Raw genomic sequence first — 24,236 nt, forward strand, 5'->3', positions numbered from 1 at the left:
TGTGACAAATACATCGATGGGCCACCGAAACCAATCTAACTGCCAGAAGATCACGTGCATCATCCTACACTCGGGCATCCCCAGGTATTTGGGAGGAAGGGAAACCTAATTATGTTCAGTAACAAAGACCATAATCAGCCCCAGCCAAGACCCCATTGTCAGACGAAATCAAGTATATAGGCGACCATCGGTACTGGACAAACCCTGCGACGGCATTGCCAACTTGGGCAAGGAGAGATCACGTGACCATGGATCCAGCGTTGGCTCTGGGGAGTATATCGAGGAGTAGGAACGAAGGATGCATAAGGACACTCCCTAATGTACTTAGTGTAGCTCTTAGTCTTCAATTTCTACATTGTAACCTATGCTTACCTTTTGGATTACTGAGTGACTCTTTCTTGATGGCTACGATACTGGAGATACTAGATACTACTAGCATGGGCCCGAATTATCCTCAGTTCATTAATATCCTCCAGGTTAGACTTGTTTATATAGCTTACTCGGCTTTAGGGCACACAATGTCAATGTATGTAAAGAATCCAAATTGTACATCAAAGTTCTGTCTAGCTATCTAATTGCAACTGACCTGCAGCAGCTTCTTAGGTAGCACGCTGATCGTATTTCTCTCCAAGTCCCTTCAAAACAACCTTCACCAAACCTCCTAGCGTACCTGCTCGGTTGATTTCCACCGTAGGAATCTCCACGCCAAGAGACCTCCGCAGCCAGTTCCTGACCTCTATGGCCATGAGGGAGTCAACTGCCATAGCGGCCATTGCCTCAGCGTCATCCGCAGAATCCGGCCCTTGATCCTGCGTCTGTCCTGTAAGGTTATGACTGATGAACCTGCCCAGTTCCATCAACAACGCGACCTCAGTCTCTTTTTTGCCCGTCAGCGAGGGATCTGCTTGTATCTGAGCAAGGAGAGCCTTTAACGCATTTGCATGAGAGGATTGATCCCCGCCAACGCCAGCACTGGCGGAGTCAAGGTTGGGATAAATCGAAAAACGAGCGTCACGTCCACCGAGGAACATTTCCTTGGGAATATCGGCGACGCGCTTTGTGTGCGCGATTCCAATTGCCATTACCCCATTCGCGTTAGTACCAATAGTACCACTAACTGAAGATATATTTATCGCTGCAGCGAGCCCATCAATTACTTCAGCTTCATGGAGCACATGTAGCGCGCTTGAATGCACTCTCTGCAGGAACCGGGAATTGCGACTTGCGGCGCCCACATCTCCAACCACCCCGAGGTGCAAGATAGAAGAAGGGAGTCCTTGCTGCTGTCGATACCGGGTGAATGCTTCCAAAAATGTAGTTGCTGCAGCATAATTCGCCTGGCCACTGTTGCCACATATTCCGGAAATAGAGCCAAACACGATGAAGAAGTCGAGTGAGTGCTGCAATGTGGCATGATGCAGGTTCCAGGTTCCGGCGACCTTCGGAGCCAGCGCGGCTTCCCACTCCTCGTGGCTCATCTGCAAGAACGGCCGATCCTAATATGAAGATGGAGATTAGATGTTATGTTCGGCCGGTACTAGGGCGAGAAGTGGAGAGAAGGGCTTACCTTCAAGTCAACTGCCATTTGGAGGACACCAGCAAGGGGCCGCGTGCATCTGGCAACAGCCTCCTTTACATCCTTGAGATTTGCCACATTGCCTGGCACACAGATAACTTTACAACCTTGGGCTTCGAGTTCCTGAATGAATGCTTGGTCCTCCTCGGATTTGCCAGCTGACCGCGAGAGGAAGATAAGCTCTCGGGCATTCTGCTCGACCATCCACGTTGACACAGATCGCCCAACACCACCGAGCCCGCCAATGAGTAAGTATGCGGCAAAGGATCGGAATGAGGGGAATGTCTTCACAACAGGAGGAGGCAAGCTTTCCACGGAGGATGGCATACGCACCACAATTTTACCTAGGTGAGTACCTGCCTGCATATACCTAAATGCACTGACAATATCGGCCGCATCGAAGACCTTGACAGGATGGATAGGTCCGATTTTCCCTTGGCGATACCAGTCTCCAAATGTTGCCAGGGTACTGCTATGTGTTAGTTACCATTCGTTCCTTGAGACTCATCCGGGACAAACCTTTTGAGAACCTCCGGAGTCTCCTTGCAAACCTGTGCGAGGTCAACGCCGAAAAACGCTCGGTTGGCTTCGAAAAGGCCCATATTGAGGATTCCATGACTTATGAAGTCGCGTTTTCCCAGTTCAACCATCCGACCGAACTTCGCAACGCATTCCCACGAAGCGTGTAGTAAGTTACCGGACAAGGAATTGAGCACTACGTCAACTCCCCGTCCAGCGGTGGCACGCATTATGTCTGGTTGGAAGGATGTGCTGCGAGAGTTGAAAATCCGTTCTCGAGGTAAACCAAAGTTTTCCATCAAATGGGCTACCTTCTTGTCGTTGCCAACAGTGGCATAGATCTATATTCGACTTGATGATTAGCTCCCATAACCATATTATTCACAGGAAAGTGAGCTGACCTCGGTACCAACAGCCTGGCATACTTGCAGAGCAGCTATTCCAACCCCACCGCACGCCGAGTGAATGAGAACGGACTGTTTTGAGGTCAGTTACCATCAATATTGGAAGAAAACAATAGTGACTCGCCTGTCCCTTCTTCAGAGCACCAATCTCAAGTAGCGAATAGAGAACAGTGACGTAGGCTGTTAGCATCGTGGCAGCATCTGCCATTGACAACCCCTGTGGTAGCTTGATACAAGCTTCTTGGGGAACTACAACATTCGAGGCCAGAACACCAGAATGCATCAACATCACGCGATCTCCCACCACGATATCGGTCACATCAGGTCCAACTTGAAGCACAATACCGCTGCCTTCGAGTCCGAGGTCTTCTTTGGTTCCGAAAAAGCCCATTGCAACCATCATATCCTAGAATATAATGCTCAGCGCTCCATTCAAGATGAATGTGGAGTGCGGAAGTCTTACCTTGAAGTTGAGTCCAACGTAGTCCATCTCGACCTCAACCTGTCCCTCACTCAACTCATAGGATGGCTCTTTCTCAGCCCAGTGAAGAGTATCCAACAGACCGTATGATGTGAGAGTTAGCTTTCGAGACACATCTGGACGAGGCGGGTTTGCGAGGTGCTCGACAAGAGGTGTCCAGTGGTACCGGCTGACCTTAACCTCGCCTTCATGCAATGTATACTCATACTCTGTATCAGCAAGGGAGTGAGCGCGGGATCTCTGTATCTTCTTGCACACTTGGATTACGGCCTTTGCGCCGGCAGCATCCCATGCAGGAAGCTCCAAAATTGAGAGATCAAGCAACAGCTCTGACCGCAAAGTGCGGGCTAGACCATGGATTAAGCCAAACATTGGATCTGGGCAGGCGTGAGAGGTTGACTGCGTGACCCACAAGAATTGGCATTCTTGCGCTTGCTCTATGTATCGTCGGAATACCTCGTAGTCATCCTCCGGCAGGGAACTTATTGGGGCTCCTTCCAGATCCAGCAGAGATACGATGAATTTGCCCTTGGGGGTTCTTGATCCAACGTAGTCCAGCTTGTGGTATAGCCTTTGTTGCGGAACAGTGATTGAACATCACTCGCCCACTGGGTTGGGGTAGAATTGCTTATTAGCAGCCAGATATCGGTAGGGATGGAGATATCGTCCACGGGCCGTGACAGCATGCTGGCGGATATATGATATGGCGGCTTTTGGTCATAAGCCGTTACATCAGCTCCAGTAAAACCTGCAGCTCGTAGCTCCCGATCCCATCGCTCGGGTGAAATGTACGGGTGATCTGCTCGGTCATCGTTCTCACCGAGCCACCAGCCGGTAAATACACCCTATAGAACATGTAAGCGACAAGGGTACTGTGCACTAAAAAAGGAAGGTACCTACCATGGTGAAATCTGGCATTAAAATTTCTATACCCTAGTCAGCTCAATGCGCAAGTCTTGAGGTTCGTAACATACCTGGACTAGTATCATGCAGTAAGAAGCGTCCCGTGGGCTCCAGGAGAGAATGCACATGACGGAGTGAGGATTGAAGACTGGGGGTGGCATGGAGAACCTGGTGGAGAAGATGAGTTTAACGCTGTTAGAACGAGGCATTCTAGTCAAAGACTCACATTGGAAGCAATGATCAAGTCAAAGCTGTGAGGGTCGAACCCTTGTTCAACCGGATCAAGGGTGATATCAAGAACTTTATATTCCATGCACTGCTCATTACTGAATTTCTCCATTGCCGCAGCCATAAAGCCCGAGGAGATGTCAGTAAAAACATACTGGCCGTACATACGCTCCCCACTCGTGGACTTAAGAAGCTCTAGAGCCATCGCCGTTGCGGAGCCGGTACCTGCACCAATCTCAAGTACTCGCAGACCAGGGTTGGAATGACAGAGTAACGGTAGGAATGGGTTCCAATCGGCATACTGCGTGTGCGCACCATGGAAGTGGTGCAGCAAGTTATCTTTCATGAGAACCTCCAATGGGCTGCTTTCACCAGATATAAACTGCTTGGAGTTATCGAGAACGACTCGTATGCAATCCGCAATTGGAGCATCAAAGGTAAATTGGGTCTCTGCTGTTACCTTCCGTATCATCTCCTGTCTGTCTGCGGAATCAAGTGATGCCCACTCAGACGACTCCGGGTAGATGGATTGTTGTCCGTTTACTTTCATGTTGAAAGCGGCGTCCTGGATGAATTTCTTCCATTTTGCGAAATGTGGTGATATTGGGTCGACATCTCGAATCTGCTCCGCCGCCTCCAGAACAGAAAGTGCGGATAGCTGCCCCACGGCTTTGATATTCATAGCATGTGACGTATAATCGGGTGGTGTAGACAGAAGTGCTTCCGAGGGCAAAAGTTCAATGTCCGATTTCCACTCCAGATGGGTTACCGAGCCCGCGGCCCCAGTTCCAGAATCTGTACGATCGTTTTCCAAGTCGAAAAGGTAAGCCCCTTGAATGGAGAGCACCACCCGATCATCAATCATGGCAATGGCATCTCCCAGTTGGCCATCCCTCGTACCACTCTTGGTTCGCGCGCTTGCTGGCATAGGTGGACCCCCTGGTCCAACGAACAAGTAATCAATCATAGCTGGAACATAAATGGTGGTGAGGTTCCGCGGCAAGCCCTGAGCATAGGCCACACCCATGAGTTGGAGACATTGATCAATCGCCGTGGGATGCAGCGAATACCTACTCCCAGGCAGTCCACGGTTACCTAGAACAGTCGCGGTTGCCCTTGGTCCAGTGGGATCTGCTGTGATCTGCTCCAGGCCTTGAAACTGAGTACCGTAATCTATCCCGCTCCTTTGGAGCACTCGATACAGACCTTCAGATGGCACAGACCGCTTATACGAAGAGATTGGGGATGGCTCTGGAGGATGATCGAACCCTGGTCTTACTTGACCTTGACAATGTAGTGTCCACCTTTCCCCGTCATGGACCACGACTTTGAAACTGTACCAACCGGATGAGATCCTATCAGCCACTTCGACCGGACAGAGGCTAGTCACTATCTCGATCTGGTCTCCTTCGTGAAATAGTAGGGGCGTTGTAAATGTTGTATTGCGCACCGAATAGCTGTCGTTGTCGGGATGCAGCTGTTGGACCGCCTCGCCTACCATGGCCACAAATCCGGCACCAGGGAATGTGACGGCTCCTTGGATTACATGATCCAAGAGCCAGGGCACATTGTCCAGCGTGACTAGATTGCGCCAAGAAGGCCCATGATCGGTCGTATCGACGACCCGCGAGCCGAGGATCTCATGGTGTGGAAACTTGCGCTGCCTCCACTCCCTACTCAGTCGACTCTCACTCCAGTAGGGGCGATCGTGTTGCCAAGGATAAGGTGGAAGGTCTGTCAAGGTGTTCCCCGGCTCGGTTATGCTTGGCAGATTCACTCCCATCCCACTTGCATAGGCCTGTCCCGCTGTCCGGAGTAGTTGGCTTTGGACATCCTCGTCATACCTAAATAAAGTGGGGATGTAGACCGGTGACCTCGCTGGCAGAGTTCGGAAGAGTTGTCGCAGGGGGGCGGCAAGGGCTGAGTGTGGCCCAACTTCTAGGAAGACCGGTGTCCCACTAGCAGGTAGACTTTGGATAGCCTCGGTGAACAGTACTGGTGATTCCAGATTCTGTCGCCAGTATGATGCATCTAGTTTTCGAGGGTCGGTGATCGTTTCGCCAGTTACGCTGGAACAGAAAGGAAGCATCTCCTGTTCATGTTCAATATGACTAGAGATACAATCTTCATATTCAGAGCCAATCTGTTTCATGTGGTCTGCAACTAATGTAAGCACAAAGGTATAAGAGTAAGGCGCAGGGGGTACTTACCAGAGTGATAGGCAATTTTCACTGCAAGCCGCCGGCACAGTGTATCTGGATTTGCCGTCTTAATGCTTTCGATCACACGTTCAACCGAATCTTTATCTCCTGATAAGGTGACACTATGTGGACTATTGTGGCAGGCAACAACCACTCCAGGCGTCAAATATGGTGTCACTTCATCCGGGGCAAGGCCGACAGCCACCATAGCGCCCAAGCCTTCCATCGGTTTTGCAACTTTACCTCGATAGTATGCTATAACAATAGCAGTTCTCATCGAAATGGCTCGGGCAGCATACGCAGCCACAATCTCTCCGCTCGAATGCCCGACAACTGTGGATGGTCCGATTCCCCAGGCCCGAAGGATATTTACAAGGCCGATTTGAAGGGCAATACAGAGAGGTTGAGAGAACTCGGCTTCGTGAACCCGAGAAATTGAACTCTCTTGGCTTAGTTCATCTGCCAGCTATATTAGTCAAAATATTCTCTTAACTTCAGAGGTAGGGCGCTCAATCTGACCATATAATAACCAATCTGGGGCGTCGGGTAGCTGCTGGAGTGCCTCGTCCATCATTTTGATATCCTCTTTGAACTCTGGGAAGCTAGACAGAAGTCTCAGGCCCATCCCGGGCCATTGAGCTCCCTGGCCCGTAAACACAAATACGACATTTGAGGAACTAGTGTTAAACGTTGAGAATGCTGTATCATCTAGTGTAGGGTTATTTGGCTGAACCACCGCGAAGGCCCGGTGGGAAAGATGCGACCTCCGCGCAGCCAAAGTGTAGGAAAGATCATGCAGGCGGTCTGGGTGATCCTTTACATAGTCGGTGATCTGGCCAATGCGCTTGCGAAGCGTGTCTGCAGTGTGCGCAGACAAGACCAAGAGATGTGGATTGGAAAATCCAAGCCGTGTAGTTTGAGACTTCAGAGAGACTGTTGAGGCGGACTCGAGAATGGCATGGGCATTAGATCCCCCAATACCGAACGAATTTACGCTGATCCGTTCGGGTCTGCCAGCAGGCCAAGGAGTCGGTTCGAGGGGCACATGGAGATTTGCCTCTTTGAATAGAATCTGGGGATTCGGCGTTTTGAAATGCGTATTGGGTGGGATCGTCTTGTGTTCCAGTGACAGAACGGACTTGATGATGCTTGTGATACCTGAGGCACCCTCTGAGTGACCGACGTTTGGTTTGACCTGTGAAATGTACAGCATAAGTAACATGCTTCTTGGACAGCTCTGGAAATAGACAATACTAACCGCAGTGATATATGTTGTGTCTCCTTGGGTCATCTTTGCAACAACTGAGGCTTCGATGACATCGCCGACGGCTGTTCCAGTCCCATGGCATTCAAAAACAGGTGTCTCGTGAACTGCCTCAATTCCCGCAATCTGATACGCATGTCGGATCAATTTTTCTTGAGATATGGGACAGGGTTGGGTAAGATTAGGGGTCTTTCCGTCGTGGTTGCTCACTGTGGAGCGGATGACAGCACGGATGGTGTCGTTATCACGAATGGCCTCCCGCAGTGGTCTGAGATATATGCAGTTGATCCCCTCGCCACGACCGTACCCATCTGCGTCAGCATCGAAGGTATGAGATATACCACTTGGTGATATAACCATGTTTTTGGTCATGGCATCTGTCATGGTTGGGCTCCATATAAGGCTTGTCCCGCATACCAGAGCTGAGGAGCACTCTTCAGATCTGAGTGCTTGACAGGCCTCGTGCAGACAGACCAGGGATGAAGAGCAAGCTGTTTGAATGGTCATGCTACAAAAGGTCAGAGATTTTTGACATAAAGACAACGGACCGCACTCACCTCGGGCCCGAGATATCAAACCGATACGATATTTGGTTTGCCAATGCAAACCCACCGGTGCCGATGGGATATACCTGATTCAGGTGCTGGGGATCTTTATGGGATATCTCTAGCCAATCTTCCCCGAAAACTCCAACAAAGCAACCGATATTTTTCCCGCGCCACTTGGTCTCCCCCGAGTTCTCCAGACACTCCCAAACCACCTCTAGCAAGAGCCGTTGCTGGGGGTCCAGGCGCGCCGCCTCGTGGGGAGGAACGGAAAAGAAGGAAGCGTCAAAACAAGCTGGATCCTCTTGCAAAAAGAACCCTTTTCTCGTTTCGCTCAGATCTCCACAATCGGACCTGCTAGACGCCTCTCTAGAGCAGCGCGAGGGAGGTGCTTCACAAAAGCCGTCTCGTTTTTGCACGAGCATTTCCCAAAACTCATTTCCACATCGGACATCGCCCGGTAGCCGCATTGCCATACCAACGATAGCAATTGGCTCCCCAAAATCCTCCACATGGTTTCTGCATGATGATTGTCCTTGTCCAGTTGTTGACTTCATTTTTGTCGAATGATGAATAGTTTGAGACTGGATCAAGATGGCTGCAGAGCAGACAAAGGAAAAGGTTGAACTAGGGTTTCAGCTCTGATATTACAATGTATGGCCTTTTGACCATCGATAAAATTTACCCTTAACCTAGCGAGTAGGCCAAATCTACACAATATGTACCTACATATCCTGGTTTTGCAAGATTCAAGAAACCCATTTCCTCCGAAATCCTCCGCTACCGGCGAAATCGTACATGCCTGAATGGCTCCTCGGCTGTATTGCCGGACGCTGCCAAAGATGAAGATGTGTCAGTCTGCAGCTTGCCCTCGGGAAACATGGCTTTCTCAATGTTGTTCAACACTACTCCAACCTAGACCCGCATATGTGCGACTGCAACTCAACAAGTCACCGAGATGCTATCTATATCTTACTGCCATATTGAAACAGGTATATACAAGGCCATGTGTCAAGGAACCAAACAAGCGGTCTCATTAGAAGTGATGCTCTTGTTGGAGAACTTCACTTTATATCTAAACTAAAGGTCAGGGCGAGCGTACAATAATATATCACCACATTTATCATCACTAGATCTGGTACTACGGAGGCTAGAACAATCAGAAGGAAAGGTCGGCACAAAGAAGCCTTCAACCCTCCGGATTTCCAACCCAATCTCCGTCCCGGGTGTTCAACGTAACCCACCCTCATCCAGATATTGAGTCTCTGGTGTGGCACACAAAAGGTACCTCGTGTCAGATATACCATGAGGCATGGCCGAGTGCGACCCAACATGCCTTGAGGGGTAATGCTTTAGGCCGATTAAGCCGTTGCATTCCGCTATTCGGAACTCAGAAGAAGTGGCGGTCTCGGCTATTTGTTTCGATTTTACTATATGCCGATATGGAGGGTCCCGCATTTCCCTTGACACGGAGCCGGGTATTCGTTCTTTGGATGGTATAAACTGCTTAGGGGTGAGACATATCCCTAATATGCTCAGCACTAAGTGATTAAATGCCGGAAGCGGCAGTGAGGAACGAGGCTTAAAATCAAAATAATAATGTATTACCACTAGACGTTAGACTGTGGATTGCAGCGGTTAGTACAGATAAAGCATGATATGATATATGGTTATATATCTGGTCCCCTAGTACTTTTATCCAGCCGTTTGACCGACAACTACCCGGGTATTTTCTCAGCGTCCTACGAAACCTTGTTAGGCAGCTCCTTTTATGTTGTAAATATACTCATTACCCAACCCAGGAGCAGAAGACAACGTTTGATCAAAATGGACCGCGAATGGTTTCGAGGACAAGTCGTCTTCCTCACCGGGGGAACTGGGAATCTTGGCAGCTGTCTGTTATACAAGCTAGCCATTCAACTTCCAACAGCCAAAATATTTGTTCTGGTACGGGGATCCGTCCAAAGGGCAATCGAAGCATGGGAACAGTCGATTCCAGAGCAAGTGGAAGAGATCATCGCCACTTGCAAGATCCAGTTCTTCCTCGGTGATATGACCCAGCCTAACCTCGGTCTTTCCCCTGAAAATATATCACGATTACAAAATGAGACCACGGTGGTGATCAACGCTGCTGGGGACATTGCTCTATCTCGAGATCTCGCAGAGACTATACCAGTCAATTGTACTTCTCATCTGACACTTGCGTCTCTACTCGATAGTTTCACTCAGCTACAGCGCTTTCTACACATATCAACTACTTATGTGTCCAGCTTTCTCCCCAACGGTGTGGTCAAGGAGCAAATCTACCCTCTATACAAAGACCCGGCAGAGGAACTAGGGAAGATTCTCGTTACAGGAAAATCATCCTATACCAAACAATTCGCGGCTCCCTACGCATTGGCCAAACACCTAGCCGAGAATTTGCTTCTTGGGGGCAACCACAAATTCCCCATACTCATCTTGCGGCCCTGTCTCATATCACCGGCAATCGAGGAGCCCTACCCTCTCTACGGCAGCGACGGTGCCATACCGGTACATTCCTTCCTCCAGATACTCCTTGGAGACTCGGAGCATTGGTATCTGAAGCTCGAGCAGAGACTACCTTCGCACGCACCCTGCAACGAGATTCCAGTTGACCTCGTGGCACGTACATGTCTGGCTCATGTTGCGCAAGGTACGACGGGTGTGGTACATGCCAGCGCGGATCTGTATGCCTCTCGAACAATTGGGGGATTCCTCGAGCGAATGCGTCGCTACGCGCCAGAGGGAGCCGCCGAGCAGGTAAAGAAGGCCGGGCTTCACCACGGAGACGTCACGGCTCCTGAGTTTTACTCCATGATCCAGCAATTCGCGCGGGACTGGAAGATTGAATGTACGCGATCTGCTCATCTGAAGCACGTGGCAGGTCCGTTGGGACTTGACCTTGGCAATCATGATCCGGAGATATTCTTTAAACTACGTATCGAGCGACTCGCCAAGAGTATTCTGCCAAAACTTGAAAGTGCTACTGTGGCGAACAACAAGGTCTATCCGAATATCCCTTGATAGGTGACCACTGGGTCCACTGGTTTTGGTTGGAGTATCATCCATGGGCTCTTAAATGGCTTTTCCTATGTACTAGAGTGAATCCTTTTGGAATATTTCTATTGGAAACTCATAGTATGTGATTGTCGAAGGGCTCTTTCATAGAGTTGCGCTAAGCTAAGATTCCTTCTAAAGGAAATAAACAAATAAGGCGTATACTACCGGCATGGGCGCTAATGGGCCGAAGGTCCGACAATATGTATGCTTCACAATCCATTGAAGGTGTCTTCTTCTCAGAATTGCCCTCATCACGCTTTCAGCCAACGCTCCTGCAGGTATACCTTGCATGGGTAGACGGTTGGCTCTTTTGTTGATAGGTCATCTGACCTGGTTTGCTCCCATACAAGTAGTCTCTTGCTAATAGACAGTTTCTTCCTTCTCCACGCGGCTATCAACTTTTCCAGAGCAATATAATTTTTCACAGTAGATCCTCTGTACCAACCCTCATGTTATGAGCGCCTGTCTCTTGAAGCATCTTTCTCAGGATAAGCTTCAAGTCCTCGAATTGGCGTCCAGACTGGAATGTGAAATTCACCTCTGGGCAGCGGCTCCCGCGGGGTCCGGCGATACGCCCCCAGCGGCTCCCGCGGGCTCCGGTCGGGCGACTTGTTTCCGTGCGCCGAGATGATCAAGCAATCCTGTGGCTAATGATAAGTGGGAAAAACGACAATTAGGCTCCGGGCTCGGCGTATGGAAATGGAATCAGAGACAGGGGAAGCGCCACATCTGCTACTCACAGTTTATAACCTCATAAATAATATCCCCACACCTTCCATGCAATCTTTTTCGGCGTCCTCGTCGTCACCAAACACTACACTCAACACAGAGAAGTCAAACATGCCTACCCTAGCCATTGCTGGAGGAACATCTGCCGGCCTTGGCCGCGCCATTGTCACTGCCGTCATATCTTCTGAGCAAAGTTCCTGGAATATAGTGATCCTCTCGCGGAACCCGAGTGCTCCCCTCTGGCTCCGCGCCATCGATAAAGACGGAACGAGTGCCCAGATTCACCCGGTCAATTATCATTCCGTCGATTCCCTCGCAGCCGCCTTGAACGGTGTCCACACGGTTGTTTCTGTTACATCGGCCGTGGATGGGTCCCAGGCAAAAATACAAATCAACTTGCTGGAGGCCGCGGTCAAAGCGGGCTGCAAACGCTTCGCGCCATCGCAATGGGGCTTTGGGCCAATAGGGTCGGAAAACATATCCGTTCTCAAATGGGGAAATGAGGGTGTGTGGGATGCGTGCGTAAAGCAGAAGGACAAAATCGAGTCTGCGAAGTTCAACATCGGGTCCTTTATGAACTATATCGGCCACGGAATATACCCAATTCCATCGCCAACTAGTGACGAGGAGACGACGCTTCGACAGTTGGCAGCTGGGAAAGGTTATGCCGCAGGCGAAGACGAAGCGTGCCAGGGTCTGCAGCGGCAAGGAGATCTGAAAGATGGCTCTGGGGCGTTTCTGATTGGGCTGAGAAATGGAGTTGCGGAGCTACCTCAGACCGAGGACGGCCGGTGGCCGCGGATCAGCATGACATCTCTGAGGGACGTGGGCCGATTTGTGGCGGCATCTTTAGACCTGCCAGAGTGGGAGGAAGACATGACTATGGTCGGAGATACTCTCACTATGGGCGAGCTGTTGACCCATGCAGAAGCCGTCACAGGGAAGAAGTTCCAGGTCGATGTGATCAAACCTCGGGACCTTGAAATGAAGCTCAGCGCACAGGACGATTTTATGGGGCTGATGTGGGCTGAATTCAAACTAGCTTATACCCGGGATCTGGAAGATGAGGTAGTTCTGCAGCCTGTGGTGAATAGACTATGCCCTGCCATTATTCCCATGTCAGCGCGGCAGTACATGGAAGAATACTGGAGCAGCGTCTAAGTGGCAAAACCACCTTTGTGTTGATTTACAACGGAATGGGTAGTATACTGTTCATGCAGTCAATGGATATGCATACCTACTGGAACCATAGGATATCGCGCTTCTCAAACTTTGTTTACTTCTCCTTCGCCTACAAGGACCTAAAAGCTAGCCCCCGACGGCGCCTTGGGGCCGGTAACCTCGCGACAGCCAATATATACAGAAGATGAAGCCCTTGTAAGGTCGTACAAACCAACCCTTGTATCCATATCAGAGCTTTGTTCTTGGCATACCAAAGCTTCAGTTATTGGAGACAATTCCCGTAGTCTGCTTACCCTCCATGCCCAAGGAGCTCTCGAGTAGCAACAGCTGGGACCCAACATCATCAGAGTACAAACCCCGAAGACCATCGATCGAGCCAAAGGGTCTTTCCTGTCCCACCGCGCTCATAGTCACTTCCTGACTCTTGGTTATCGGAACATCCACAGATTGGTCACAGGCTGGGCAAATGGTGTAGTTGACGCGGCGGGCCTTGAGCATAGGCATGATGCATTTTTGGAGGAAGCCTTGAGAAAAGGTGCGCAAATATAACAGTCTAGGGGGTTTAGTATATTTGAAAGACTAGGTGATATTGGATTTCTGGACCGACTTACCCGAGGATGATACATGAGAGGTTGGAGTAAACCTGGGGAAGACTACGGGCAATCGTGTAGTCCCAGGGAGATTCCCATTCGCTAATCTGTTGAGTAGAAAGGAGGATCATTTTGGAGGTGTATACCCCGACTAGGAGCAATGCGACCAAGCCATCAATAGCGATTTCAAGGAGCGAATAAAATTGACATCCGGATTTGCGATACCCGAGGAGCATAAATACAGGTATGGTGCTAGAAACCGTGATCTTCCAATTGTTAGATGGTCTTCTATCATAGTAGGAGAGGAAGACTCACTGCAATGAGCTGGATCCATGCTTGAGGGCCATCACGACTCGTAAAGACGGCGGCGAGAGCGCACGGCCACGAAACCACCGAGATAAGGACCTGTGTCTTGCGAGCTCTAGAGAGCGGGTGTTTGTTCGCGGAACATATTCTTTGGCACATTTTTTGGCACATTTTCACTTTGGTGTTTCTTTGCTTGTCTTTACAGTGTAAGAATCAAATGTGAGGTTCATGGAGATCCAGAAGCCAAGGTTTTTGTTTAAAAGCAAGTGGTTTGACAGCCCGGCGATGCTAAGCCCGAAATGGGGGCAATCAACACTGCTGCCTTGAATAATAATTAGTCTGCCTGGAGGGATTTAGTCTGCTACGTATACCAGTAAAAATGGCTGACCTTTAAGGATCGAGAATCTCTTCTCTCGTGAGGCAACACGTTATTTTAAAGTACAGGAAACCTCTTTACGCCGCCTAAACGATATTCAAAACCGCGCGACTTCTCGCGCCAATTCGCATAAACTTACAGACAGAAATCTCTTCAAAATAGTATCCATGGACTCTCGCGGATCAGCTCCCCAGCCCTGTTCTGATGGCGAACGTTCTCGAAAAAGCGCGGTTCTTGCGGCCGGCGAAAACTGGGTGACGAACTATATATATGTAACGACGCCCTCTCTTATTCTGCCAGTTCTTGAAACAGTGGAACTAAGAGCGTGCAAAATGTGAGGATCCTAAAGTCATTACGGAGTGGTTTAACCCATTAGAAAAACTGTCCTTCAGTTTGGGATCGAGCCCGGCGATGTTTATAACTTTGATGAGTTCGGTTTCGCGATGGGTTAACGGCAACCGCGAAGGTTATTACGAGAAGTGAATACTACGGTCGCGATCATTTTACAGCCTGGAAGTCATGATTGGGTGACGGTGATCGAGTGTACGAATGCTTCCGGATGGGCGCTCCCTCCGTGCGTGATTTTTAAAGGCAGTCTTTATTGAATCCTGGTTCGACGGCCTCCCGGAGGATTGGCAATTTGAGGTTAGTCCTAATGGGTGGATCTCTGATGTGGAGTCTTCGCAGTTATCCTGGCTTCGTCGCAAGATGCTTGGTATAACACATCGTTGTTGGGTAGATTATATGTAGTCTGTCATACCCTAGTTGGTACCATCCACAGCTCCATCGTGAACTTAATTTTCTCGCTTTTAAGTACCAAAGGTTCAATATTTGGGCAACTAGCACGATTGTGTGCTCCGGTAAGATCAAACGCTCTTGATAAATCCCTCTATCTAGGTATACTCGTAGCGAAGCACTATAAGTCTGCTTACGGTGGTCAAATAAGGGCGGAGCGCTACGGATCACACCTCATAAATTGTAATTGGGATCGAAACCCTAGTACTCTGATCCCCTTCAACATTAAACTTTTACAAGGTTCTGTGTCATTGTTGTTATTCAGTACACTGTGGAAGTTCCCGATAGATAATTCCCCGTATAAGTAAAGTATAAACTGTGGTCCTTGGAAGAATGCCAATTCGTGAATCTTGAACAAGAACAAACCGAGCTTGTTCTCGTAAACTACTCGGTAACCCTACTAGCTGTCCCACCTATTCTGTCGACGAAAGTAGCTGGATAGTTATGGTTAGCGTATATCTTACTCTGTTTGAGATGTCACTGGACCGAAATTGGCAACACCTCAGTCCGTGTGTATCGAGAACCTTATTGCTACTTGGCCTGGATGCCAGTATCAATTTTCTACCGCGGGTGAACTACCGTAGGGAAGCTAGGGTGAGCCAGCATCGTTTAGGTAAATCTTTAACTATAGAGGTAAGGCGTAAGTCTTCTGTTCAATTTCTGTATGGCAAACAAGCAACTGCGCTTATTGCTGCTTTTACCGATGTCCTCCCTGCAGGTCATTATCTATGCCAGAAATCCGACGCATCCAGCGTTCTCTATTAGCCTTAGGTTGCTATTCTGGGAGCAAGCACAGGGAGTGCAATGCGTGGTTGGTCTGCCACTCGAAAGTTCTAGAAGCTCTCGAGGCCGCAAAGGAGTGCTATAGAGCAAAAGCTTGGCCTATTTAAGCGCTAAAATCACTATCTCAATGCCTACCTAGGTAGTCGATAGGAACCAACTAATTAATCGCATCATGGGCCTAGTTCATAAAACTTTCACAAAGATATATTTTTCTTCCAACTCCGAGAGCTAACTAGTTAGTTAACCCTATTAAAAGGGGTTTTGAACCCTGGCCCCATTCTATACCGCTGCGTACTATAGCATACAGCTACAGCCTTGGATGTCTCATGACAAAAATAAAATAAATCAAACAAGTTATCTATCTAAAGTTGTGTATGAATAAGATGGATCCGAATGTTCCCGTGACTAAGTGGCTTCGCGTGAGCCTTCCAAGGTTGGCATTTTGCTTCGGACATTCTCCGCTTTTTTCCCTCCTTGTACCCCAGAAATTCCCAGAGAAATTCCCAGACTCTTCAAATTCTGCCCATGAACTTTCAACATGGAGGAACCAGTCCCTCCATTACGTCTTGAATCAAGAATGCCGGACACTTTCAACAGCGCCACCCCGCTTATCGAAGAAGAGGCCTTCTTATCCCCGGGAACATTTTCCAGCGCAGATGACTACGCCGCCAACCCCAGGTTCCTTGAATTACAAGAAGAACTCCGCTGCGTACTCTTTTCCGCGGTAGCAAGTCTCGAGCCAGCAACCTACACATCCCCAGCTCCGCTAGAACCAACAGAGGGACCGCAGCCCCGACCCCCACGCCAAAGCCTAGACTTCACGCGGGTCATCTCAATCCCCAAAATCAGACTAATCTTCTACCTAAAAAACTGGATAACAGAATGCGCGCCTTACCTCGATAAATTCGACGAGGCGCGCCATTTCGGCGTCCACATCCCAATCCTGGCACAAGGCTCACCAGCCCTGTTCTACGCAATCCTCGCCTTCTCCGCACGACAGACGGAGCGAAAGGCCTGCCTGGACAAAGCCTACGACAGCCTCGAGCTGTACCAAGAGTCCATCCGCCTCCTGGCGCCATTGCTCCAAGCAAAAGACCCCAATGTCCTCGTGGCAGTGTGTATCCTAGCCGTGATGGAGCTAATGTCCGTCAGCCCGCGCGACTGGCGACGGCACGTGGAAGGCTGCGCAGCACTCTTCGATTCGTTCAATGTGAACGGGCTCTCAGGCGGACACTTGCAAGCCGTGTTTTGGTGTTATGCGCGCATGGAGTTGTGCGGCGCGATCATCTCCAACGGCGCTGAGAGTACAGTGCTCTCCCTGGAGAAATGGGTCCCTGCCATGCCGCAGGATACTTCAAAAGAGGCCCAGGAAGATATCATCCGCGACTTGTTTTGCGAGAAAGGCCGTGCGTCCGCTGATATGCACGCTAATTGGGCAGTTTATCTATGTGCGAAGGCCTGCGACCTCTGTTGTCGTCGAACGCGGTTTTTGGAATTGGGCGAGGCAACCGATGATACGCGTCCATTCTCAGAACAGTGGAGTCGGCTTTGGGAGGAATTGCAGTACTGGCTTGAGCAGCGCCCGCCTGCTATGCTACCTATTAAGACTACGGGAATGGGCAGTGGGCAGATATTTCCGGAGATTCTGTTTGCGCATTGGGCTGCTATTTCCGGGAATCAGTTGTATCATGCTGCGTCTATTATGATGCTGGATATGAAGCCTGTTGAGAGGGGACCGGCTCCTTCCAAGCCGCATTTTTCGGCTATCTGGCATGCTCGCAGGGTTTGCGGGATTTCGTTGACGAATCCCCACAGTGGGAATTTGATCAACGCTATTCAGCCGCTCTACATTGCGGGCAAGCTACTCAGCCACCACAGTGAGCATGTTGAGGTTGCCAAGCTGTTCAAGATTATTGAGCGCACGACTGGATGGGGTGCTTTGTGGCGACTCAAGGACCTCGAGAGAGCTTGGGGGTATGAACCTGGGGAGATCTCAGGTGTGATTTGAAGGATTTGGTACAAATGGTACAGTTCCAATTCTGCTACAACTCAGTGTCTTGCATTTGCTCCGACGAGATTGTTACCCTACCATGTTCGAGCGGTAATTCAATGACCGGCAATCAACATGCGAACCCAAGGTCACACAAATGATGGAATTGGCGGTATACATTGCAACCGATCTATACACCGATCAGTGGCCTGTCTCGGGGTTCAAGTCAGCCCAAAGTACTTGCAACACAAGCCAAGATCCCCCAAAAGAACCGCATCGACCGGTCCCACTTCAAATCTGCATAAGACTGGGGATACTACAGGATGCATGATGCGCCTCTTGATTCTTCAGCATGAACTTGAAATACATTGTCACCTGCCGAATAGCCGAGGAGCAACCGCCCGCTAGTACCATGTGGATGGTCCCATAGTTGAAGTATCTACGTCCAGGGACGGGAAGGACTTCTCCCACGAACTACTCGGTCGAAACATCTGCTTAGAAACAACGTTGGGGAATCAGCTGTCAGGGCGATGTTGATGGCGATCATGATATTGATCTATTGAAGTACATCCATGTCAGCGATAAAACCACAAACCAACCTTGGATTCAAACCAGAAGACAAGGATGGCCCATATCTGACGTGCAGGTTAGTTAGTGTAAGACTACCTAGGTAGCAGTCGCTCCCGGCATATACAAATCAACATATCCACCCATAATCATGAGATCCTTGGCAAGTGACGCAAGATGCGGGTCCATACGTTCAGCAAGCGGGATATTGGTCAGTGCTCCAGTGGATGGATACTACCTACTTGTGGACCATCTGCAGCATGAAGATCCACGCCGAAATCGAATTCTCCGGGCGACCTGCGGGGAAGCCTTGAAAGCTTCCCTGACATACGGTTCAGATCGTCCGAAGTCCGTTGCCTTCGGCTTTCAGCGCATTATTCTCCCAAATGCGCCTTCTAGGACGGCTCGCCGCTTGTCGTATGACACCTGATAATGGTTGGGCATGTTGCGCCCGGGTAGGAAGCTTAGGTTTTCGGCCTCCATGGCCGCAACAGGATGAAGCGACGTCTGGGGCTCCTAGCTGTTGACCGTGTTTGTGGTTTGATTAGAATTTAGTCATGCACATTACTGCGATGAGGTACGATGGATGTATGGTTCAACATCTCAGCAGCCGCCAAGTCTAGAATTTCTGCATCGCTATCGCAGGCTACGTACCAGGTACAGCACAAGTCCTGACGTCTACGAATCATTCTCTGGGACGGCGTAGTGTCCTTACCGGATATGGGGTACTGCAAACCCGCCTGTGGCACAAACGAGCAATGGCACACCGGTATATCAAATCAATTCAACAGATGCCTTCACTACGTATTTTGATAAAAATTCGAAAGTTTATCTCAACCCCAGATATCAGGAATTAGCGATCCCCAACAAGCTTGAACTTCAAATTTACCTCCTTAGGAAAGACAGTGGCTCCGTTCCCCCCCAAAAGGAACGACTCCCTCCACATCCACATTTTATCGAGACCGAGTTATATCCTTGGTCGGGCTAGCCCGTTCAGGGCCCGAAGGGCAAACCAGCAAACCGATTCATCCCGAGGATTTCCACTTCTTTCCCGTCTCCACCATCGGAGCCATTCTGGGAGATTGGAGGCTACGTACCACCCAAAAGGGTCTAGCGAGCCAGTTCCTCCACCATTTTGCCTCCACAAAAAAACAACGAAATTCGGGGTTCCGGGGTTGTTGACCCATGAGACGACAGAAGACGAGAAACTGGAGAAGTTCAACTTGTTCAGGTGAGGGTTTTTTTTTTGTTTTGCACGTGGTGCCACTCGGACTATGACAGAACTAAATTCAATCAATTCAATTCCAATGGGCATATATATTGAGACCCTCTTTCCCCCATGTTTTCGATTCCCCAGATTTCATCTCTTAGCGCTTGGAAATTCTCTCCCCCTCAATATTTCCCAACATGACTGAGGCGGAATCCGTTCCGCGAGTCCAACTCGCGAAGAAATCCATGTGGCAGTCTGTCTTCGAGAACCCCAAAGTCCTGGCCATTGCTTTCTTCGCCTCGTAAGACGTCCTCTTTTCAAACGCACGAGTCAAATACTAACAACCCCAGATTCGGTGGTTTCGAATATGGCTACCAACAAGGTGTCCTCGGCCAGTCCCTGGTCATGACCCGCTTCAAGGAGAATTTCCCGACAGTAGTAGCCTCCTCCACTGCAACAGGCTGGCTAACCTCCGTCCTCCAATTGGGCGGTGTCGTCGGCTCGCTGTCAGCCGGTATCTTGGGCGAAGTCTACTCACGCAAATACACAATGTTCTTCGCCTGTTGCTGGGTCATCCTCGGCAGCTACCTGTACATCGGCGCGACAGCCGGCAACCCGTCCCTGCTGTACGCGGGCCGATTCTTCACCGGCCTTGGCGTCGGCCTCTTCAGTGGTGTGGGGCCTCTCTATAACGCCGAACTGGCCGCGCCCGAAATGCGCGGTCTGCTCGTCTCCTTCTATCAGTTCGCTACTATTCTCGGAATCATGATTTCTTTCTGGGTCGGGTATGGCAGTAACAATATCGGCGGTACGGGAGCTGCCCAGTCCGATCTTGCTTGGCGTCTGCCTTCCATTATTCAGGGTATTCCTGCTGTTGCGCTTGCTTGTGGTATTTGGTTTATGCCTTTCTCGCCCCGTTGGCTGGTTAAGCAGGGTCGTGATCAGGAGGCGCAGGATACCATTGCTTGGATGCGTAAGCTCACTGTTGATCATGAGCTTGTGCAGATGGAGTACCTTGAGATTAAAGCTGAGTCTGTCTTTGAGGAGCGTGCGTTTGCTAAGGCTTCGCCCAAGCTTGCCGATAAAGAGAAGAAGAGTGTGTTCATGAACCAGATCGCGCAGTATACCAACTGCTTCCGCTCGATGGATAACTTCAAGCGTGTTTGCATTGCTTGGTTGGTTATGTTCTTCCAGCAATGGAGTGGTGTCGATGCTAGTAAGTTGACCTGTTTGGATATATCGTGAATATTTAGCTAACCATCATCCACTAGTTATTTACTACGCCTCAAATGTCTTCGTCAGCCTTGGACTTACTGGCGGCACCATTGCTCTGCTGGCAACCGGTGTGACCGGAGTCGTATTCCTTATCAGTACCATCCCCGGAATGTTGGTCATCGACAAGTTCGGCCGCAAACCCATGCTTCTTGGCGGGTCTCTCGTCATGCTCGCTAGCATGGTCATCGTCGGCGTGATCGTGGCCAAGTTCCAACATGACTGGCCCCACCATGTGGCAGCCGGCTGGACGGCAGTTGGTGAGTACCAATTTCCATCCCAATTCCCATATCCAGTCGCTAACCTAACCTTTCTAGCTTTGATCTGGCTGTATATTGCAGGCTTCGGCGCCACCTGGGGCCCCGTCTCATGGACTCTGGTCTCCGAGATCTTCCCGCTCTCCATCCGCGCAAAGGGTGCCTCCATCGGTGCCTTCAGTAACTGGATCAACAACTTCGCTATTGCCTTCTTTGTTCCCCCTATGCTCCAAAACTGGGAATGGGGTACTTACATCTTCTTTGCTGTTTTCCTTGCCTGTGGGATTGTCTGGGTTTGGTTCTTCCTTCCTGAAACCAAGGGCGCGTCGCTGGAAGATATGGATCGTGTTTTCAAGAGTAATGCCGGTGAGCAGGATGCTGAGCTTCTCCGTGAAGCACAGCGCGATGTGGGTTTGACTTCGTTCCTTGAGCGTATGTCCGGAAACAGCGGCGATCTCGAGAAAAATGAGGCGTTGCAGTATATTGAGAAGGTTTAAACAGGTTCTATAAAACAAGCCCTGCGTGGCTGAATGTCGCATTCAGTTTATAATTCATTCAATGTTTACGAAGTGATTTCTTTCATATGCACATCTGTGAAGATCCACCGTGTAGCCCCATGCATGGCTTGATCCTCTATGGAGGACATTAAAGCAAAAGTGATAGCATATAGAGCTAAGACTGGTGTTGTGGTGGTCATGGATGCCCCAGGCCGCCGGGCTCTTTCAGCTGCGCCTTCCCGGCTTGGAACCTTCCACAAGTAAACAAACCTGCCATAAAACTCTTCGTCTTTCCGATTCCCATTTTAATTTTCTTTTCCCTTTCTTTCCCCCTTCTCTCTCACTCCAGTCATACTATCCTCTTACCCCCCTGTCTTTTCTTATCCTCTCCTCATTAACCCTGGCCCACAGCCAAGTTGATGGCGAGATCCGCAGTATCGGCCTGAGACATGGTGCAGAGCTTCTGTACATCTTGACGGAGCCGGGAGGGGGAAACGGAGCTCCCTCGCGTCTAGGGGAGTTCCTGTCCCAAAGGCGCTATCCCAACTAGGGTGCGGTCTTCGAGCTTGTGGGAAGGTCGGCCCTCAAACCCTTTCCTATATATATAAATCATAAAATGTCCTTCAGCCACGAATGTAACTTCCAAGGGCTACTGAAAGACTTGAGACACCGAAGCGATTATGATGATCTCTGGCGTGTGGCATGGACCTTCGCGACTTGATGGAGGTTGGGATGGCCCTACAAACCACCACCAGTCTTAAAGGGGAGCGAGAGCCAACCAGCTGCAGGACCTATTGGGGTCCCAATCCAACTCGGCAACAAGGCATCACCCTACGTTGGGGCAACGCGAACGTGTCTCATCCAATTGACGGGCAGCGCAATGGGAAGCGACAGGGTCCATCTTCCAGCGACACAATCGATATAGGAACAATTGCGACATGGATTCTGTTTGTCAAGATGCCAAATCGGCCGTGGATAACACAGCTCTAGAAAACCTTGGAGGCTGTGGCATTCTTGCACATCATCAGCAAAATGTGCCCCGGGAAAGTCTCACAGAACGCGACCCCTCAGGCGGGTGTTTTCTTATTAAAACTTTAAATATGGCCAGCTGGATCAGCTTTCCGACCAATCCTCGACAGAGAGTTGTCTTGCCTATCTGGCCCGGCTTCTCAATTCTCAATTCGTGAAATATGGAGCGAGCGTTCACAATCCCTCGATGCCGCCACAATGAGGCGGATGATACCAATTACCTCATCCTGAATGCGGTAAGTGTTGACTGGATACCTAGGTACCACACTGGGTTAACTTACTAATGAAATAGATTCCTGGTGGATGTAGGTACATGCACCTTGAACTCCTGGCCCATATCCATTATATAGCCCTATTCTGGAACAGTTCGGGTCCGTCTGGCACGCCGGAACTACTACGCCAAGTGGGTGTGCTACGTCAACTGGTCCGTGATTTCTGCGCTGCGGTCACTGAGCACCGGCAGGCGTGGCGTGTGGATCCTGAAGGCACTATACTATATATATAAGAATCCGATCTATTCTATTGTATTTTATACTAACCATACCGCACTATGACACGATACGTGCATACCGCCGAAGCTACTAAGATGCCCGAGCACGTCTGCCTTCTGAATATCTCCGTACAGAAGCACGCCGTGATTCTGTCCCGCCGGGTGCGCTCTTCGCCCCGTCCTTCAGAGAACCTGTCATGGCACTGACCCGTGGAATTGCGCTGGCGTTTCAAGAGAAGCAGCGGGTCTTCCTCACTTAGGAAACTATTACGTCTTCGGCGACAGCTTGCACAACTGGAAAATTGTCTCAAACGAGTTTATGTTGCTCTCCCTCCCTAACCGGTTCTGACCTGGGAGCTGACAGAGCTACCCGGTTGCAAGCACCCAGGACATTGCATCTATACTTTGTCCATTTGCCTTCTCAGCCAAGCACGGGTTTCCGGACCCCCCGGCGAGCGTTGAGGTGGCTTGCATCAATATATAAATAACTCAAGGCTGTTCTAGCCTACCCCCGGGTAGATTTTGACCCGGTATAGGGTTACGACAACGTGAATCGGACCATGTCTGGGCACAGATAAATCTGGCCTTCTGACCCCAAGCAGTCTAAGCTTGCTGGAATTGTCGTCTGCTGCGCCAGTTCTAGCCTGCTGATAACATCTGCCTCGCATTGTGGAGTCTGACCTACTCTGGTCCGTCTCCTGTCACGAAACCCGGAAAAGAGCAAGTCCACAAACCGCCCAAATGAAGTGGAAGCTACATCTAGCAGCGAGGAATAACTAGTTGTCCAAGATGTCCACAACCACCCAAATCTGGCTTGTTTCATCAAACTAGTCAACTCTGCCGAGGTCTGTCTTGTCTTATCTCGCATAGCTGACTGTGCGACTTCGTGCCTTCACGCTGTTCTCATGAGTCCATCTTTACTTCACTTCAGAAACAACGAGCATTTTTGGCAGGACTATGG

General features: G+C 49.9%; 7 protein-coding genes across 7 annotated transcripts; 5 read left to right on the forward strand and 2 right to left on the reverse strand.

Moving 5' to 3' along the window:
- Positions 1–599: 599 nt before the first annotated feature.
- N7489_008088 (uncharacterized protein) lies at positions 600–8,678 on the reverse strand (the record flags this gene model as incomplete). The annotated part of the gene is made up of 14 exons (XM_056713838.1): positions 600–1,496; positions 1,568–2,045; positions 2,096–2,436; positions 2,497–2,571; positions 2,624–2,905; positions 2,963–3,518; positions 3,566–3,825; positions 3,881–3,906; positions 3,955–4,051; positions 4,110–6,268; positions 6,322–6,771; positions 6,832–7,507; positions 7,571–8,084; positions 8,134–8,678. 14 exons carry the CDS (start codon positions 8,676–8,678, stop codon positions 600–602), a joined length of 7,356 nt encoding a protein of 2,451 aa, XP_056567553.1.
- A 1,270-nt stretch (positions 8,679–9,948) lies between these two features.
- On the forward strand, positions 9,949–11,166 carry N7489_008089 (uncharacterized protein; the record flags this gene model as incomplete). The annotated part of the gene is made up of 1 exon (XM_056713839.1): positions 9,949–11,166. The coding sequence occupies one exon, from the start codon at positions 9,949–9,951 to the stop codon at positions 11,164–11,166; it is 1,218 nt and encodes a 405-aa protein (XP_056567554.1).
- An 876-nt stretch (positions 11,167–12,042) lies between these two features.
- Positions 12,043–13,092, forward strand: N7489_008090 (uncharacterized protein; the record flags this gene model as incomplete). The annotated part of the gene is made up of 1 exon (XM_056713840.1): positions 12,043–13,092. One exon carries the CDS (start codon positions 12,043–12,045, stop codon positions 13,090–13,092), a length of 1,050 nt encoding a protein of 349 aa, XP_056567555.1.
- A 279-nt stretch (positions 13,093–13,371) lies between these two features.
- N7489_008091 (uncharacterized protein) lies at positions 13,372–14,168 on the reverse strand (the record flags this gene model as incomplete). Its single annotated transcript, XM_056713841.1, has 3 exons — positions 13,372–13,666; positions 13,725–13,969; positions 14,019–14,168. The coding sequence occupies 3 exons, from the start codon at positions 14,166–14,168 to the stop codon at positions 13,372–13,374; spliced, it is 690 nt and encodes a 229-aa protein (XP_056567556.1).
- A 2,372-nt stretch (positions 14,169–16,540) lies between these two features.
- N7489_008092 (putative C6 transcription factor) lies at positions 16,541–17,971 on the forward strand (the record flags this gene model as incomplete). The annotated part of the gene is made up of 1 exon (XM_056713842.1): positions 16,541–17,971. The coding sequence occupies one exon, from the start codon at positions 16,541–16,543 to the stop codon at positions 17,969–17,971; it is 1,431 nt and encodes a 476-aa protein (XP_056567557.1).
- Positions 17,972–19,927: 1,956 nt separating this feature from the next.
- N7489_008093 (sugar porter family MFS transporter) lies at positions 19,928–21,756 on the forward strand (the record flags this gene model as incomplete). The annotated part of the gene is made up of 4 exons (XM_056713843.1): positions 19,928–20,031; positions 20,081–20,946; positions 21,002–21,262; positions 21,320–21,756. The coding sequence occupies 4 exons, from the start codon at positions 19,928–19,930 to the stop codon at positions 21,754–21,756; spliced, it is 1,668 nt and encodes a 555-aa protein (XP_056567558.1).
- Positions 21,757–22,946: 1,190 nt separating this feature from the next.
- On the forward strand, positions 22,947–23,535 carry N7489_008094 (uncharacterized protein; the record flags this gene model as incomplete). Its single annotated transcript, XM_056713844.1, has 3 exons — positions 22,947–23,021; positions 23,078–23,090; positions 23,411–23,535. Coding segments are annotated over 3 exons (90 nt in total). The 3' UTR covers positions 23,413–23,535.
- Between the last annotated feature and the right edge of the window lie 701 nt (positions 23,536–24,236).

The sequence above is a fragment of the Penicillium chrysogenum genome, assembly GCF_028827035.1.
Source record: "Penicillium chrysogenum strain IBT 35668 chromosome Unknown utg000004l_segment0_segment0, whole genome shotgun sequence".
NCBI classification, from domain to species: domain Eukaryota; kingdom Fungi; phylum Ascomycota; class Eurotiomycetes; order Eurotiales; family Aspergillaceae; genus Penicillium; species Penicillium chrysogenum.